This window comes from Leptonotus elevatus, chromosome 6 (assembly GCF_054856555.1).
Source record: "Leptonotus elevatus isolate MCC_2025b chromosome 6, RoL_Lele_1.0, whole genome shotgun sequence".
NCBI classification, from domain to species: Eukaryota; Metazoa; Chordata; class Actinopteri; order Syngnathiformes; family Syngnathidae; genus Leptonotus; species Leptonotus elevatus.
Window position 1 is genome coordinate 24,484,058 of NC_141244.1, and position 18,780 is coordinate 24,502,837.

The 18,780-nt window shown below is 41.7% G+C and overlaps 1 protein-coding gene across 1 annotated transcript in view; it reads left to right on the forward strand.

Annotated features, from left to right (window-relative positions):
- The first annotated feature begins 195 nt into the window (after positions 1–195).
- Positions 196–18,780, forward strand: part of clstn3 (calsyntenin 3) — a 28,269-nt gene continuing 9,684 nt past the window's right edge. Inside the window, exons 1-13 of the mRNA XM_086078013.1 lie at positions 196–494; positions 1,309–1,375; positions 5,198–5,320; positions 6,507–6,717; positions 6,794–7,002; positions 8,870–9,019; positions 9,914–10,099; positions 11,257–11,544; positions 12,976–13,088; positions 14,174–14,333; positions 15,936–15,983; positions 17,530–17,678; positions 17,922–18,070. Of these exons, the coding sequence (XP_085934139.1) occupies positions 1,309–1,375; positions 5,198–5,320; positions 6,507–6,717; positions 6,794–7,002; positions 8,870–9,019; positions 9,914–10,099; positions 11,257–11,544; positions 12,976–13,088; positions 14,174–14,333; positions 15,936–15,983; positions 17,530–17,678; positions 17,922–18,070 (1,853 nt within the window). The 5' untranslated portion in view covers positions 196–494. The remainder of the gene's footprint in view (positions 495–1,308; positions 1,376–5,197; positions 5,321–6,506; positions 6,718–6,793; positions 7,003–8,869; positions 9,020–9,913; positions 10,100–11,256; positions 11,545–12,975; positions 13,089–14,173; positions 14,334–15,935; positions 15,984–17,529; positions 17,679–17,921; positions 18,071–18,780) is intronic.

Sequence of the window (18,780 nt, forward strand, 5' to 3'; positions counted from 1 at the left end):
TGAGATTAAATGTATTATTTATTTATTTTTGTTTACTTTAAGACATTATGACATGATTGTTTTAGGTGATTAAAAGAAAAAGAAGAAAAAAAAGATACGGATCTGCTGGGGGAGGACGTAGCCGGAGAAGGACGCAGTGTGGGCGGGTTAACGCACGCCGGGGGCGGGGGGAGGAGGAGGAGGAGGAGGAGGAGGGGGGACGCCAGCGTAACATTCCCACTCAATCTCTCCTTCCTTCCTCCACAGACGAGAAAACAAGGTTACCGCTCCAGTTTACGCACCGAATCTCTTCTTATTCCCACCCCCCTCCCTCCCCAACCATCCAGCTCCTTCCACGATCACCGGGAGCTTCGGGACCGCTCGAGCCGAGGACGAGGACGTGTGCGCGGGGGACGAGGCAGAAGCGTGAGAGGCGGATGCTGCGAGGCTAAAAAAAAAAGAAAAAAAAAAGAGGCAGCGGGTACCGAGCAGGCATCACTGCTGCAGCCGACACGGTAATGTCACTACTTCTTCTTCATCATCATCATCATCATCATCATCATCGTGCTCACGCTTGCTGCGACATTTCACCTTTACTTTAACTGGGCAGCCATTATTGAAGCCTTAATCTTGCTCTTCGGATGTGTGTCACTATCACGCACTCATGTCGCATTACAAGTGGGAAAGGGAACACATGCATTGCCACGTCCAGGCCCTTCTGGACGTCAATATGTGTACAGTATTGTGTAGAATGTTGCTTATTAGGTATATCGGACCCCCCCCCATCCTCATCCTCATCCCTTCATTCCATACCATCCTTCCCTGAGGAGTCATTTTCTGCTCCGGCCACAAGCTGGCAAACCACAATTAAAAGGCAGGAAAACACCCACTTGAGTCGAAACACTCACACGCAGTTTTTGCCCATTCAGTGCTGTGACACAAAGTGACCGGTGCAAAAAATGAGCAGGTTCTCCGTTTTTTTTGCTATTTATAAATACAGTGCAGGTATGTGTTGACCACATCATTGGCAAATACAAATATTGTCATTTACAGACTATTTCCGAACATGAAAAATGGTCTTTCGGAGGTGTTGTGTGTCTTAGCAGCGACTGTTCAAAAGCAAACCTTCCCAATTCCATATGAAACATTTAATAGATTTGTGCATTGGCAATCAATATGTTTGTTCCTGCATGTTTTCTTTTTTCTTTAACCTCTGTGATTCTTCTTCTGGAGTGCTAATGAGTTGTTGTTGCATGCCCCCTCCCCTCCCCTCCCCGCCCCCCCCATCCCATCCTAACCCCCACCTTTTCTACACCTCTGCTCCCCCAGATGGACACAATGAAATGTCTCTCCTTCCTCTTCCTTTGCTTGACTTCCGTTGCCAGTGGCAACAAAGGTCAGTTACTCGTCCGGATCGATATTGACAGCTCGTGTTGACGTGTTGTGTTCTTTATTTTTTAAGCTCGTTTTTTTTTATGCTTTGCCACTGCATTAGGTACACCTGTGCAGTCCTTAAGAGACCCAATACTGAAATTAAAAGCGTTGCAAAAAATGATCAGTTTTGATGGAGAGGTTTTCATTGGACAATTTACGACTGGGATTGGCTGGCGACCAGTCCAGGGTGCACCGCACCCCACCTCTTGCTCTGAGTCAGCTGGGATGGGCTCCAGATCAGTGGGAATGATAATGATGACAAATGTCGTGAAAATGAACGGATGGAATATTAATATGATGAAATGTTGCCTCGGTAAATTGGAAATAGTATCGTTGTTGGTTCCATTTTTTTTAAATGAATGAATAATTATAGGCAAATTTATTTATTATGTTTAAAAATATTATTATTGTTATTAGTGGTAGTAGTATTTGTCATTGTTTTTATGAAACTCATTAATGAATTTAATACAATGAATATAGATTTATTTAGGTATTTATTTATGTAAGATGTAGATACATTAAAATTACTACAATTTTAAATTAATGTTATTGTATTTATTCTTTGTTAGAGTCTAAATAGAATGTATAGTTATTTGAAAAATAATATTTTACTATGAAATACCGTTTTTAAAATTGATTGATTTTCATATACATAAATATAATATACATTATCATTATTTTAAACATTGATATTTTGCAAATAAAAATAATTTAAATGAATGATATACATATATATTTTTTAAAATTTTTATGTTAATTTATTTTATTTTATACATCATGGATCAGTTATAATCTACATTATTAACCTCTGATTTGCTTGTGCTGGTGTACCTAATGAAGTGGCCTACATATCCGTGCGCATATGTGCAGTTGGTATTTGTACTGAATGCCCTTTTTCTGACAATGTTTTCATATGACCTCGTTCAAACAAATATTGCTGCACTGCGAGCTGTTTAACCGTCAAGCGATGTCAAAATATTAGGAACCCCTACACCACGGTGAGGGTGGGCATGTCTTACTTTATGGCACGAGCATTGATAGGTTCCTTTTTCTTTTTCTATTTCTATATCACAGTCCCTCTGTGAGTTTGTATTTGTTTTTAGAATAGACAATCACAGTTTCTTGAAGGGCCGTATATGACCCACGGGCCTTATGTTGCCCATCCCCACCCGAGCTAACAGCCACTGCAGCGAGACTGTGTTATCATCGTGCCTAATAAACAGGCCGGCGCGATTTTGGCCAGTGTCCGCCATGTGCGTGACTCTATTTCTTCCTCTAACATCAGCTTTAATCATCTCTCCTATTCCAAGTCGGTTCTCCAAAGAGGTTGAGGGAGGGGGTGGGGGTGGGGGGGTCATTGGGGAAAAGACAAGGAACATGATGTTGAAGGTAGAGAAGAAGCAGTGACAGGAGGAGAGGCAGACATGGCCGAAAAAGACGCAGACAAGGAGGGAGGAGGAGAATGTGAGATCAGTTGGGGGGGGGGGGGGGTTGATGCGTGCGCGTGTGTGCGTACGCGTGCGCCGAACACCAGGCGTGTTGTGGCGAGATAGAGTGACAGCAAGGCGACCGGTGCCAAGGGAGATAGAACGATGGAATGCCTCTCAATCTGTAATCCGGGATGTAATCCACACGCCTGATGCCTCAGATTAATGCTATATGGAGGGAGGAGGGCGGCGGAAGGGTGGAGGCGCCAGGGCGAGGGAGATAAATGACCAAAAAAGAGAGTGTTGATACAGAGGGGCGGACGTGGCCAGACTGGAGAATTGTGCTACCACCGATACATAATGACAAAAAAAAAAGAAGACATCGAGTAAATCCTCCATGGCAATATTTTGGGGTGATTTTGTTAAATTAAATTTTATATATCAAAAGTTCTAAAGGTACTCGGCATCTTTGAGTACCCAAAGTGTGAATAAAGTAGATAAGGTCAGCAGTTAAGCAGGGCTTGTAGTAGGGCTGGATGGCTTTGCAAAATAATCAAATTTTAATTTGTGATTATTTTTTCAAGGTCCTCTTTTCATGTATTTGAAATGATAAACAAACACATTATTCCGGGATATTGAAAAAGGTTTTATTGTGACAATGTTTGTTTACCTGGTTCCTTCCATTTTTATAATATAATTAAACTTTTACCTTTTTGTTTGTTTGTTGATGCTGTGTTTTGTTCTTGTTGTCATTGCACTTCTTAGTTTATGACTTGAATGAATGAGCCGTAGATCAGGAAGCAGTTTTCGCCTGCTTCAACATGAAAAATGGCCGTAGGTGACAATTGGTGACTCTGATTGGCTGGCTAACAGCCAATCTGAAAGGGGAAGTGACAAACGCAAACAAACGGCAAAGAAAAGGGCATTATCTAGTTAGCTTGCTAGCTCCCTAGCAAATAAATGAGCACCAATGGAACTAGCTAGCTAGCACCTGGGGCTAAATACCACAGTCTGGCTTTAGCCGTTGATGCTAGCTAGCTTGCTAGATCCCTAGCAGGTAAATAAGCACCATGGGATCTAGCTAGCTAGCACCAGAGGTGGCAAATCCAGGTCCAGAAAGTAAAAACCCTGCCACAGTTTGGCTTTAGCCCCTGATGATAGCTAGCTTGCTAGCTCCCTAGCAGGTAAATGAGCACCAATGGAGCTAACTAGCTAGCACCTGGGGCTAAATGCCACAGTTTGGCTTTAGCCCCTGATGCTAGTTAGCTAGCAGGTAAACGAGATCAATGGAGCTAGTCAAATTGTGACAGGGTTTCGACTTTCTGGAACTGGATTTACCACCTGTGCTAGTTAGTAAATCATTGGCATCAGGCCAAAAACTTAAAAGTGGCAAATGTCATATTTAAAATAAAATCTATACTATTGGTCAGTCCACATGTGGGTGTCATTTTTTTTTCGAATTGCTGACCAATCTAAAGTGTTGAAAATGGCTTGCTCTCTTTGATGATGCACTCTTTTAATGTTTGAACAAAAATGTGCCATTTATGGGGTCTCTAATAAAGTGACAATTCTGGAGGTGCTTAGCTCGCTAAACATTGAACATTGGACGAGGTTGATCATGTGTAAATTGTATTTCATGAAACCCCGATTGTGTTATGATAAACATTTCGCCGCCATGTTTAATGTGTAACAAGGCTGGTCTGGCAGTTTTGGCGCGGCATTTATTTTTTTTCTCTTTTCAAATTGGAGGTACGTACACTACAATAGATTGACGGACAGACTGAAGTGCAGCCACGTGAAAGCTTAGCCCTTCTTGTCTCGAAGGTGACAAACAAGCACTTTTCCAGCCGCCTCGCACAGACGAGCGTTTGCGGGACAAAAGAGGAAAAGACGGAGAAGAGACAACTCGGCTTTGCCGCGGCGCCGAACAATCCTCGCTTCTTGCTCATTAACTTGGCCTTTGATTCCTTTTTTTGCGCTGGATGAATACGATGGAGGATGAATAATTAATTGGCAATTAAAGGTTAAATTCGCAGGAAAACCTGGGGCGTTTGTGTCCTTTCGGCGGGATATTGTGCAGCCGCCGAGCCGAGGCCGGTTGATTGATGGCGGCGCGAGAGAGATGAGCGTGTGATTAAAAAAGAGGACATTTCGTCGGGGGTTTAATTGTTCTCCGAGGCAGAAAGTGGACAAGGAGAAGTGAAGCTGTTAATGTGATGTAGCCTCAAATAGTAACCAAATTTGTCTTTCTCGTCTTTTGCCATCCATTTATAATGCCCCTGACAGTGAAATGGCCTGGACGCACGAGAATATTCACAAGCGCAAACATGCATTGTACTTTGTTTGATCTTTCTCAGCCAATAAGCACAAGCCATGGATCGAGACGGAGTACCAGGGCATCGTGATGGAGAACGACAACACGGTCCTTCTCAACCCGCCGCTTTTCGCGCTGGACAAAGACGCGCCGCTCCACTACGCCGGTAACGCACCAACAATAACCGCACACATTTCGTTATTGCACTTCGACATCACAAAAAGGTAGTCGGCGCGTGGCCATATTTCCTCCACCCCTCGCTTTAAGATGCATGTATGAATTTTGTCCGGCCGGGGGCGTCTATTTTTAGAACAGCGTAGTGAAATTGAAGCCGTCATGGCAGCAGCAGTCAGCCGCTCGATCATGCGTGCGCCCGAGCACCTGAAATAACCACGATTCAGTCCGATGATAATAGAGAACTGGAACAGGTTCGCGTTACTCATAAAGTGAATGTTTCGTTGGTAAAATCTGCGAAACCTGGATCAGATATTGCAGTCGTTCGCATGAAGGGCCGACCTCATTCTATTCGACACAAGTGGCAGGACGAAAGAATGACACTGCAGTAGTTCACGAAATTTATTATATATACTATTTAAATAGTATATATATCTATTTTTAAATAATTACATGTATATTTTGTCAGATTTTACTCAAGTAATTATCGAAGAAAAAAGTAGAAGCAGAAGTAGAAAAATGTGATTAACCATAATTAATCGCGATTAATTAATTAAAAATTTGTAATCACTTGACAGCGCTAATATATATAATATATAGTGCTTGCTAGTGCTGTCAAAGTTAAAGCGTTAACTCATTGATTAATCACAGAAAATAATCATATATTAACGCAGATTAATCATACTATTAATTTTGACAGCAGATGATCCGTTGGTTATGTAAAAGGTAGCGTCGGTGGTGTTTGAGCAATAAACATAACTACATGCATTAAAGTAAAGAGTCGAATAAATGTTTGCATATGACATTCAGAATATTTGTTCATGTCAAACAACTGGAGTCTTTTTTAAATTTTTTATTATGTGAGTAATTAACTGATTCGAAAAAAGAGGAGGAGCATGAGAGCGGGCAGTGGATCGAAAAATGTTGAAGACCTCCTCGTAACATTAAATGTCGAAAGAATTAACGGGTGGTCTTCAAATTTGGCGAGCGATTAATATGATTAAAAAATGTCATCGTTTGACAGCTCTAATATATATATATATATTTATTTATTTATACAAAATCACTGATGGCCTCCATTTTGCGCTGCACAAGATGTCAACGTCAGACATAAACATATTTGCACATGGCTCGTCCTCCTCCACGCTTCTATTCATTGTCGTCCCACCCGCTCTCAGGTGAAATTTGCGGTTTCCGGGTGCACAACGGCCCGTCGGGCTCCGGCTCGGTCCAGTTTGAAGCGGTGGTCCTGGACCGCTCCACCGGCGAAGGACTGGTGCGCTCCAAGGAGCCGCTGGACTGCGAGAACCAGCGGGAGCACAGCTTCACCATCCAGGCCTACGACTGCGGCGAGGGGCCCGACGGCGTCAACAGCAAGAAATCCCACAAGTGAGCGCGATCCTGCTGAGAGCCGGTGAACATCCGCCGCCCCTTTTCCTTCTTACGACGCCCCTTGTCGCCTCAGGGCCACCGTACACGTGCGTGTTAACGACGTCAACGAGTTCTCCCCCGTGTTTGTGGAGCGTCGCTACGAGGCGTCGGTACCGGAGGGGCGTCTGTTTGACCGCATCGTGCGCGTGGAGGCCCTGGATGCCGATTGCTCCCCGCAGTACAGCCAGATTTGCTTCTATGACATCATCACTCCCAACGTGCCCTTTGCTATTGACAACGACGGTGAGACACACAAATAAGATCTCTGCAGTGCTTGTGAATTCAATCGTAACTGCCCCGTATTTGCTAGCCATGGCTACTAGGTTAAGTGTCAGCTCAGATTCTTGTTGTTAGGCAGAATTCACAGGGGCTCAATTATAACTGCCCCATTGACCAAAGAAAAAAAAATAGGACATGCTTGTCAAGTCCAGTAGTCAGATTGAACCACAAAATGGGACCTCATGGCCAAAAATTATTTGTCCCGCTATTTGTTGCTAGGCAGAAATCATAGGGCTGAATTACTACAACTGCCCCACAAGCCAATAAAAAAACTGGCATGTGCTTAATCAGCCACTAGGCTGGCAAACGGGGGAAGATGAAAGTCACTGAGAATGTTATGGCAAAAACTTTACAGCTGATTCACTACTCTGTATTAAATATGAAATACATTTTAGAAAGAAAGAAAAACAATACCTACTACTGGATCAAGTGGGGCAGTGCCCCCTTGGACCTGAATGCAGTGCTTTATTATTGATTTTCTTGGTCATGTCACATTTTCACAGCAGCCCACTTGTTGCTAGGCAGAATTCATGCGCTCAATGATAGATGAATGAATGAAAAATAAATGGCATATCATAGCCGCGCCCCCTAAGCTGTTTGATTGCCTTAATAGAGCCTGGCGGCAACAAATGTTAGCCTTGCCATTTGTTGCTAGGCTGCACCGCTGACCAATGAAAAATGTGAATATGCTAGCCACGCCCACTTGAGTGTTAGCATGATAGAATAGAGCCTGATGGCGCCTTACAAAAAGTATTTGCCTGGCGTCTTGTTGCCAGGCAGAATTGATGGGGCTTGATTGTAACTGCCCCATTGACCAATAGAAAAATAGCATAGGCTAGCCATGCTCTCTAATCTGTGAGAATGACAAAAGGGGGTTCGACAACACTATACCAAGTGTCTCCACAGTCTTGTTGCTAGGCAGAATAAATGGATCCCCAGAGGTCATTAAAACAATTGTAAAAAGGCTACTAGCCAAAAATAGGGTTTTCGAGGGGTATTTGTAACGCATTATTATTATCTCCAAGTATATTTATCGAGAAATGGGTAACTTCTCTGTGTTACATATAAAAAATATAGCGGTCACTAAAATACTATTTTCTTTAGATTCTCTTTTATTGTTATCATACAATATAGAGCAATTTTCTTGTGTTTTTGGGGTGCGGAACGAATCGACAGCATTTCAATTCATTTCAATAAGGACGATCGACTTAAGATACGATTAAATTCCGTTACAAGCTTGGCCTCAAACTTGTAAGTCAAGGCTGTAGTGAAATTTGGAATAAATCCTTAAATCGTAGATAATGGCGCACGGGCATGGAGTCAAGCAATTGCGTCATCTTCCTTCCCCTGCCAGGTATGAAGCCAAAAATGTGAAAATAGACTTAGCGTGGGCGGGACTATTGTTGTGAATTTCTGCATAAACACTGCAGCAGCAGCAGCTGTTCAGGTGATGTCTCCCGTCTATTCCCTCACGTCCTTTTTTCTCGTTAGCGCAAGCGCCGCCCGGCCGGCTGACTGACAGCGAGCGAGCGCCTGCTGTTTTCGTAACGACAAAGCGAGCGAGCAAGAAGGACGGCGGCCTCACCGTGACTCGGCACAATTTGCCGGCTGACCCGAAAACCCCGTGTTCCGACCCCGCCGTTCCTCCTTTATGCTCTGTTCCTTCCACGTTGCAGCATTTTAACGCCGGACGTGACTTTCTCTCCCCCTTTTTCACACGACAAAAGCTTCTTTTTTTAAGAACGGACAAAGCGGAGGGAAGCTCTGCGCTTGATTCTTGTCCTCATTATCATCCTTCTTCCTTTTTTGTCCCGCTCTCTGCGTCTCCTAGGTAACATTAAGAACACGGAGCCGCTGGACTCCAAGCGTCAGCGCGTTCACACCTTCTGGGTGACCGCCTTCGACTGCGGCAAGAACCGCGCTCAGGCCGACGCTCAGGTGGCCGTCACGATCAAGCCGTCCTGCAAGCCCGGCTGGATCGGTAACTCGCGCCCTCGCTCCCTTTTGCGTCATTTTCAAGCCGTAGGTAACGCGGCCGTGGGTTGGGATCTACGCGGGCTGGTTGGCGATGTGAGTCAGCTTGAGTTGAAGGAAGTGTTGTGGAGGCTTGCGAATAGCAAGGGGTCTAGAAATGCAACTGCTTTAATCGTTTTTTTGCAATCACATTATTACCGTTGTGGGCGGTCGATTCTTCTGGTAGTCTAAACGCCATCAGAAGCGCTGACCTACATTTACAACTTCGAATAAATGAAGTCTGTTCGCTTTATTTGATGTGTGTTTCTTTCGGCTGTATTGCTTCCAGTGCGTGTATGTGGATTTTTGGGCCAATCGGATTTTTCAGCCTTTAACTCATTCACTCGCAGCCCTTTTCACTGAAGCAACCCCCTTCGCTCCCGGCTGTTTTACTGGATTTTGACTGATTTGGTTATGTTGCTATCAAAACATGGAACCTACCAAAAGAAAGATTAGAGTCTCGTCTTTTAATAGGGAAAAAAGTACATTTGTTAAGTTTCATCATTATTCACAAACCTGTTGAAAACACTGTCAAAAAGAGCTTGTTGCAACATGGCCAAGGCTGATCTCTTATACTCTGCTGCCACCTGCTGGACGTATTTTGTAGTTACTACCTCTGCTTTAAGCGACCTCTTCATGACAGAAGCTGTATCAAAGCCTTTTGTATGCTCTAGCATTAAAAAAAAAACTTCTTTTTTTTTTTATAAATACGTTTTTGGGAGTGAAGGACAAAATATTAAAAAACTTATTTATAATTTTTTTTTTTTAATGTTTTTTGAGTTATGTCAATCTAATCTGTTAAACTATATTAGCAGTGGGACCAATCGTAACGTCAGCATTTCATTATTATAATGTGTTTCAGGTTGGACCAAGCGGGTGGAGTACACACCCGGCTCAGGTAGCATCCCGCTCTTCCCCACCTTGCATTTGGAGACTTGCGAGGAGACCGTATGGAACATCCAGGCCACCGTCGAGCTTCAGACCGGCCACATCGGAAAGGGCTGCGATCGAGACAGCTACTCGGACCGATCCGTGCGACGCCTTTGCGGTGCGTAAATCCCAAAAACATGACTAGGCTGTTTCTCAAGAAATTCAAGAAAGTCAAGTTAAACTTGAAGCAAGTAAAGCCATTACTTAGGTTAAGCTAGTCATAATTTAAGTCATACATCCAACATTATTTTTTTTTTCTTGTTCCAAAACCAGTCCCCCTCGTCTGTTAGTTTATTATCTTACCAATTAAATACATAACTGATATAAAGCTTAGTTTGACCAGCTATTAGTTAGACTCTGATGCTAACGTAGCTTAGCGTTCTGTGGTTTTCTTGCGGCGATGAAGTTTGATGCCATAGTTGTTATGTCTCTTACCATCGTATCGTTCCTTTTGTCACAACTTAAAAGTATATTATCATCACATTAGCCACTTTTCACTGAGCTACATTGACATGTAGCATCAACGTTATCTGTAGCTACTAGCGGTAGCTAGTTAGCTGTAGGCTACTCGCACATTCACAATCGCATCATTTTTCTTCATGTTTCCCAAACCACATTTTATTGTCTATCACTTTGTTTTCTTCTCAATTAAATGCATAAATGACAAAAAGCTTGGTTAAATGGTAAATGGAATGTACTTATCGACCAGCCGGGGGTTAATTATTAGGTTAGCAATTAACGTTGCTTACCTTGCTTTACACGTTTTATAGTAAAAATGAAGTTGAATGTCATTGAGTAGTTCGCACTCTAGCTACTTTTGACTATTAGCTTGTAGCATCACCGCTAGCTGTACTTGCGTTAGTTAAGTAGTAGTAGTAGTAGTACTCATCACTCACAATCGCATACATTTTTCTTAATGATTCCAAAACCAGTCTTTATTAATCTATGACATTTTCTTCAATGATGAGGAAGTTTATGTCGTAGTTGTCGTGTCTCGTATCTTGAGTTACAAAACTTGCATGTTGGTCCAAAAAATTCTCCCTGAATCCAAAATGAATCATCGTCATTCGCGTCCTTCATAACTCTGAAGTCATGAGGTAGCTTCTGCGTGCCGTATCATAGAATATAATATATAATAATAAGAATAACAAAAGAAAAGTCATATTGTGTTGAAAAGCAGATTTGCAAATGTAAACACAACAGACGAATCGACAATCGACGTCGTTTGTCTCACGTCTCCGCACCTCTTGTCTTAACTTACTGGTTCCATCTTAGGCGCCGTTCGGGGCGAGGTTGACCTCCTCCCACCGCCATCGCCCGCAGCCAACTGGACGTCGGCCCTTCCCACTCTGCCTTCCTCGGATTCCTCGCTGGTATTCTCTTTCAATGGGTCCAACCACGTGGCGGTGGTGCCGGACGCGGTGGTCTCAGGGCTGTCCGGCGACCATTTCACCCTGCAGCTCTGGATGCGCAGGTGGGGCACCAACGTCCAACCGGCTGCCGCTCAGTCTAAAGCGAATCGCAAGGAGGAGGAGACTATCGTGTGTAGCACCGTCAAGAATGGTGAGTTATGCTAAATTAGCCTACATTAGTTGAACTACATTAGAACCATTGGTTCAAACAAACTACAAAAAATCGTCTTGTGTACCATAAAAACCCCTCCAATATGTTTTCCAGGTCTACAGTCTTTTTTTTTTTTGGAACAGTTCATAACTATTTTGTTCTGCATACTGTTGATTGTGACTGTAATACCACTGCCTGCCACTACATGGCAGCACACTATTTAGTTTGGCACTGTAAATTTGACCAAAGAATAAGATTGAAAACAGGAAGTACAGTATTTCCGATCAAGCTAGCTTTATGCTAAAGATGATTATATTTCAGTTTTCTCCAATCCTGCTTTTTACGTCTACAGAAAGTGACGGCTTTAGGTTAATTTTATAATGTAATATCTTTGGGCATGTTTTTTAATGTATATTGTGAGAAAAGTTATTTAAAAAAACAGCATTTGTTACCTGTAACTGTAAAGACACATGTATTGGTACACTTTGTTACACTGTTATGTACAATATTTTTGTGTTTTAAAATTGGCAACAACAACGAAAAATCAACAGATTTTTTATTTTTATTTTTATTTTTTATTAGCACATTAACAACATAAGACAAATACAATGACATTCAAACATCCCCCCCAAACAAATCGGCAAAAATTTTTGCATTTTTTTGCATTTTTTTCTGTCTGTTGTAAACTTCAACAAATACAAGGACAAGTATTGTAAAAAAACAAAATCTAATGTTGTGCCTCCAATTCATATCTTTATTGTTGTAAGCATTAATGGACCAAAAAAATTGTTATTTTATTAATTATATAATTTTTAAATGAATTTAGCGGCTTAATCTGTTATCATAATTTTATCCTGTTAAATGTTGGATTTGGCACCGGCCTTAAAAATCCACATTGGACGTATGTGAGTTATTTTGGTTATTAAAGATCTTAACAAAAATAAAATGCCATGAATGCCTAGTGTGTTTTTAAATAGGGTATTTCGATATCGTAGATTTCATTTATTTCATAATGGAACATAATAAATGTAAAACAGACCGCTAAAAAACGGACTGGTCCACTGTTCAGTTGGAAGCTCCTCAGGATGGATTTTTTTACATTGTTGTCGGCAAATTGGCTTTTCTTGGACGTTATTTCACAGCGCTAACCTCCAGCGAATTATCACCGCAGGTGTTCAGGGCGCACTGTTTACGGCCTCAGCGGGCAAGGTGCTCTTGAGGGAGCCACTTAACCTCCACACACTCGGCTCCCAAAAAAAAAAAAAAAAAAAAAAAAGAGTCAATCCGCACCACAGCTGCTGTGTGAATACTGTTTGAAATGAGAGCCCTGAGAAAGAGAGATTGAAATGAAATGTAAGAAATCCATAGAAAAGTCAAGTTAAAATCCCGAGCGCGCGAACCCGCTAATTAATTGCGCCTTCTTCTCCACAGACGACTCGTTATCCCACTACTCGCTCTCCGTGCACGGCTGCCGCCTCTCTCTCTTCTACTGGCCTGACGTCTCGGCTGCACGGCCTGTCAAGTTCCTGTGGAAACTGGAGCAGGTACGGGGTGGGGGGGGGGCTTCACTTAAACATCAAGCTGTTAGGTTAATAGTCACGCACGCGGTAAATGCGCGCATAAGGCCGACATGTCTGCCTGACTGGCTGCGGTGGGAGAGTGAAGGCTTTACTGGTGGATTCAGTTTTCAGACAGGCTGAGGAGGATTACATTAAAGCTGATACAGAGTTAAGATAAGATTTGTTCAGATCCTTTGGTCTTTGTCTGATACCTCGCACCCTTCCGCCCCCGCCTGCTAGACCAACAAGGATTGTAAAATAAAATAAATAAAATATGCAAACAAACAACGAGCTATAATTTATCATTTAAAAAGTATGACACATTTTAAAGCATGATAGATACTGGATATTGTAAGAAAATTATTTTTGCCAAAATGTACTGTACTTTTAGCATATAATATAAAAAATAAGAAAATATATACACTATACTGTATATACAATATACATAATAAAATGTATGGATGTGTTGGAAAATAGCGTAAAAAGTAAATATATATTTAAAGAAAAAAAAAGTCATAATTTGATAGGACTGCTAATTATGTAATGCTAAAAGAAAAACATTTGACCAAAAACGTGTTGTTTTTAAAACAGCTAAAATATATTTACTACTATTACAAGCAAATAAAAAAAATGTAATCCAAACTGTTTTGTTTTTAAAATATGAAAAAATATATGTATAAACAAATGCTAATAATTTAATAGGTAAAATATTTACTTCTAATACTAATACTGTTACTACTACTGCCACTACTACTACTAATAATTAATAATAATAATAATTAAGGCTTAAAATAAGAAAAAAAATTACATAAAAATAATAGTATATAAAGTTAAATATACTTATGACTTGAAAAATAATATTAATTGTAAAATATAATATAGCATATGTTAAAATAATAATAATATAGGCTGTTCAAAAGTTGCAGGTAACAAAAAAAATTTTTGTACCAATATAGTTAAAAAGAAATATATAAACTAATAGTCAAATTAATAATAATAGTATTTTAAAACAGTAAGTATTAACGAATTATCGACTGACTGACTGATGATCGATCCCGTGTTATCGCCAGGTGTGCGACAGCGAGTGGCACCACCTGTCCCTCAGCGTCCAGTTCCCCTCGGTGACCCTGTACGTGGACGGTGTGACCTTTGACCCCGCCCTCATTCACGACAACGGCGCCCTGCCCAACCCGGCCCCCCGCCAGAGGATGTCCATCGGCGCCTGCTGGGGTGAGCGCCGCCGCGCTAACGAATGAATATGGATTTTGATAGCAGGCGAGGGTGAAATACGTTTACGTCTCGTTCTCTTATTTATTTATTTTTTTAATGCCATTTTTCATGAGCTGAAGTTAATCTGTCTCTTAATTAGACAGTATGATTATTGCACAGGTGTGCCTCAGCCCACAATAGAAGGCACCTCTAAAACATGCAGTTTGGCCTTTTTTTTTATTATTATTTTTTTACTTGTTTTTGCTCGCTTGTGGGCTTATTTCTTTCCATATCGTACCACCGAAAAGAACCGTTTGACTTGTGTACAGATTTTTACAGGCAGTTCCACGTGACGTGATTTCCAAACTTCAGACGCTTATGATCAACAAATTATTTTTCGCTCCGTCACATGTTGCGGTTGGGGACCGCGGATGTAAATCACGGCGTGTGAACTTTTCCTAAAGCGCGTCGGTGGGCTCTCGCGGGACATTTTACACGCTTTGCTCGCTTATGTGATGTGTTTTTACATCTTTGAGGGCTAATAATATACGCAGTCATCAATTATTCATCTGGGCCGAGGAGCACAGCACGACGGCCAGGCAGCTATCAGGCCTCGTTTAGCAACGCTGCGCTAAAATGTCTGAATCTCTGGCTGCCAATTAGCGAGACAGAAAAACAAACGCTGTGGAACGCGGCTTGGTGGTAGCTGCTGCTGTTTAGAGAAAATGGACTTCAAAGTTAGAATGAAATCATGCCAAAGTTATTTCCTCAGCATCGAGTTAAGCCAAATGGGAACTTTTTGATTTTTGATAAATTTTTGGGCTTTCTTTATTCATTCAAAAGCCAGCATCCAATTTAAACTCAATTCAATTCAATTCAGTTCAGCAAGACAAGAAAAAAAACACACGCACTCAAAACAAACAAAAGTACCAAGGAGGCATTTACACAACACACTGGCAGCATTTTTCTTTTTCTTTTTTTTTTTTCTTTTTCTTTTTCTTATTCTTCCTCTTTCTCCTACTCCTTTCTTCTTCCTCTTCTTCTTCATCTTTTTCTTCTTCTTCCTCTTCCTCCTCTTTCTTCTTCCTCTTCTTCATCTTCTTTTCTTCTTTTTCTTCCTTCTCCTCCTCCTCTTCCTCCTGCTTCTTCTTCTACTAAAGTTTAATGGCGTTTGACTGCTACCCCAGTAGACCCCCCCCCCCCACACACACACACATAGTAAAATGCATTCAGCAATTACACCAAAAAAATAAAAAATCAGTTCATATAATGTTTTTATACAATCCAATGCTGTTTTTCTTTTATTAAAAACATTTTTAGGGACTCAATCACTTCAATGTGAAAAATTGATGCGATAACAATCTTTGGACACGTTTTCCATTTCCACAAGGAAAACATTTATACTTTGAATTCCAATCCGGTGCACGTAACGCGTGTGCATGTAAAAGTATTTTCTCTCTTAGGCTGTCTGCATTTTTTTTGTTTCGGGGCAATGTTCATTTTTCATTCCTTCCTGTCACTCTGTGGCCCGTTCAGGCGTCACCTCGAATCCTCTTCATACATTTTGATGAGTGTTTGTCTCCTTTCTTTTTTTTGTCTCGCCCACATTGCTATTCCCCGCAGAGCCGGAGGACAAGCAGAGGGAAATAGTCAACAACAGCATCCCAGAAGGTAAAGAAAAGAAGCAGGAGATCTTACGAGGCACCGTCGGGGACGTCATTGAGGATTACCTCTCACACGCACGCAGCTGAAATCCTTTCACACGTCATACTGAAATACACTCGTATAATACTGTGACATTTCCGTAGTGTGTGTGTTAAAAGTTTTTCAGCAGTGTGAGTGAAGAAAATTTCAGTGTGTGAGAGACCATTTCGCTATTAAGTGTGAGAGAGCCCTTCAGTAGTGTATGTAAGCGAAAGGAATTTATAAGTGCGTAAGAGCATTTTAGTAATATGTGTGAGAGGGTTTCAGTATTGCATGTGAGTGAACAAATCAGTAGTTTTGTGAGAGCATTTTTCTTCAGTAGTATGTGAGTGTTTCAGTTGAGTGTGTAAGACCATTTAATTAGGTTGCGATCGTGTACAGTAGTTGGTGTTAGAGCTTTTCAGTAGAGTGTGTAAGAGTGTTTCATTTGTGTAAATGAGAGTATGTAGATGAGAGTATTTCAGTACTATATGTAAGCAAAAATAAATGTTTAGTAGTGTGTGTGTGAGTGCATTTCAGTAGCGTTAATGACCGGAAATATTGATAAGATAGTGTGAGAGTGACAACAATCCAGACGTGAATGTGAGAACTTTTTAATAGTGAGTATGAGAAGGTTTCGAAAATTGATCATGAGAGTGTTTCAATATGTGTGAGCCCAAAAAAGATTTAGAATTGTATGCGAGAGCCTTTGAACAGTGAGAGTGTTTCAGTGGCGTGGATGAGAGTGTTTTATTAGTGAGTATGAGAGTGTTTCAGTAGTGTTAGTGAAAATATTCATTAGGCGCTATAAGAGCAAAAAAGAAATTCAGGAATGTGAGAACATTTTAGTAGTGAATATGAGAGTATTTCAGTAGTGTGTATGAGAGCAAAAAAATATCAGAAGCGTGTGTGAGAGCCTTTTAGTTGTGAGTATGCGTGTTACAGTAGTGTGTATGAGAGTGTTTCAGCAATGTGTGTGAGAGTGTTTCAGTATGTGTGAGCATGAGAGAGCCTTTTAATAGTGAGTGTTTCAGTAGTGTGGATGAGAGTGTTTTATTCGTGAATGAGAGAGTTTTAGTAGTGTTAGTGAAAATATTCATTAGTCCGTGTGAGAGCAAAAAAGAAATTCAGGAATGTGAGAACTTTTTAGTAGTTAGTATGAGAGTGTTTCAGTAGTATGTATGAAAGGGTGAGTGAGAGCGTTTTTGTTTCTTTCTTTCTTTTTGTACGGTGAATTAGAGCATTTCAATAGTGAATTTCGGAGCGTTTCAGTCGTGTCAATGTGAGAGTTTCCCGTTTGTTTGAGATTTTTTCAGTGGTGTATTTTGAGTGTTCCATTCATGAATGTGAGGGGGTTTCAGTTGTGGTGTGAGATTGTTGCAGGAGCGAATGAGAGCATTTCAGTTGTGAGCATGACAATGTCTCAGTAGTATGCATGAGAGAGAGAGAGGCGAATGTGATTTACAGCATGTCCCTGAAGGTATCTCATTGATCTCTGGTTTAATTTTGTTGTGTGTATAATGTGTGCTCTCAGTGAAATACGCCGGCGGTTACCACGGCCTGTTGTCGGGGGTGACGGTGCGTCCGGGCAGCGTGGAGCCTCACAGCGTGGTGGAGTGTCTTTACGCCTGCAGGGAGGGCCTGGACTTTGGAGACCTGGAGACGTTGGGATCCGGGATGAAGGTAAACGCCTCGGGAACCGGTGACAATCGTACTCATTGATGCATTTTATATTTATTTATTTATTTATTTATTTATTTATTTTAGAGCTCAGTATTGTTCATTCGGAAATGTCATCATCATTGCTCTTTTTTTTTTTTATATATATATAATATTTTTTTTTTTTGTGTGTGTGATGCATTTTATATTAACGCGCCAAGAAATGCAATTTCCTCCTTTTTCCTTCCCTCCGTTTGATGCTTTCAGGTCCACGTGAACCCGAGCCAGTCGGTGTTAGTGCTGGAGGGGGACGACATCGAGAGTTTCAACCGCGCCGTGCAGCAGGTGACCTACAGGAACTCCCTCCGCTTCGCCACGCCCGGAGTGCGACCCCTCAAGCTTACCACCTCGCTCAGGTACGGCGAGCTCCCCCCCCCCTGCCGCCGCGACTTATCGCCGTCAAAACACATTTCGGCGCCGGCGTAAACAGCGTGCCGATAGACTTATTTCATTTGCAATAACACACTCGGGCCAGAAAGGCAACGCGGGCTGCCAAGCTTCTATAATAGACTTTTTATTCCCCACTTGGCTGTTGAATCAATAGAAAATGAAGTCAAGCTGAGGGGGATGCGCCTTCATGATGTAAAGTGCGAAAGTGGAATGTTTCGTGGCGGAAATGTTACACCGGCAGGCGCTCGTCTCATGAGTGTCACTCCGAGGGCATGTCAACGACTTCCTCCATCGACATTGAACTCGTCGAACGTGAACCTTCGCCTCGCCGCTGATAAGGGGAAATAATCACGTGGAGATAAGTCAGTATCTTATCTCCCGTTTGCTGGCTTCAGCCCCAAAGTCACCTGCGCTCCTTCTTGGCAAGCTGGCACATTCGTTTACTTGGCTTCCGGTAAAGCCAGGTAATTCAATTGGCAGCAGCCCCATGTCCGCTCAATTACCTTTTCAAATAGCGAAAAGGAAGGATGATGAAAATTCAAACTCTTGTGAATATCAAGCAGTCTCAGCATTGCGGTATGAAACGACGTGTGGGCAGATAAAAAAAAAAAAAATGGTCAGCACGGCGTGACATTTGCAACCTGGAATATATTTTTTCTATGAAATTGTATAAACT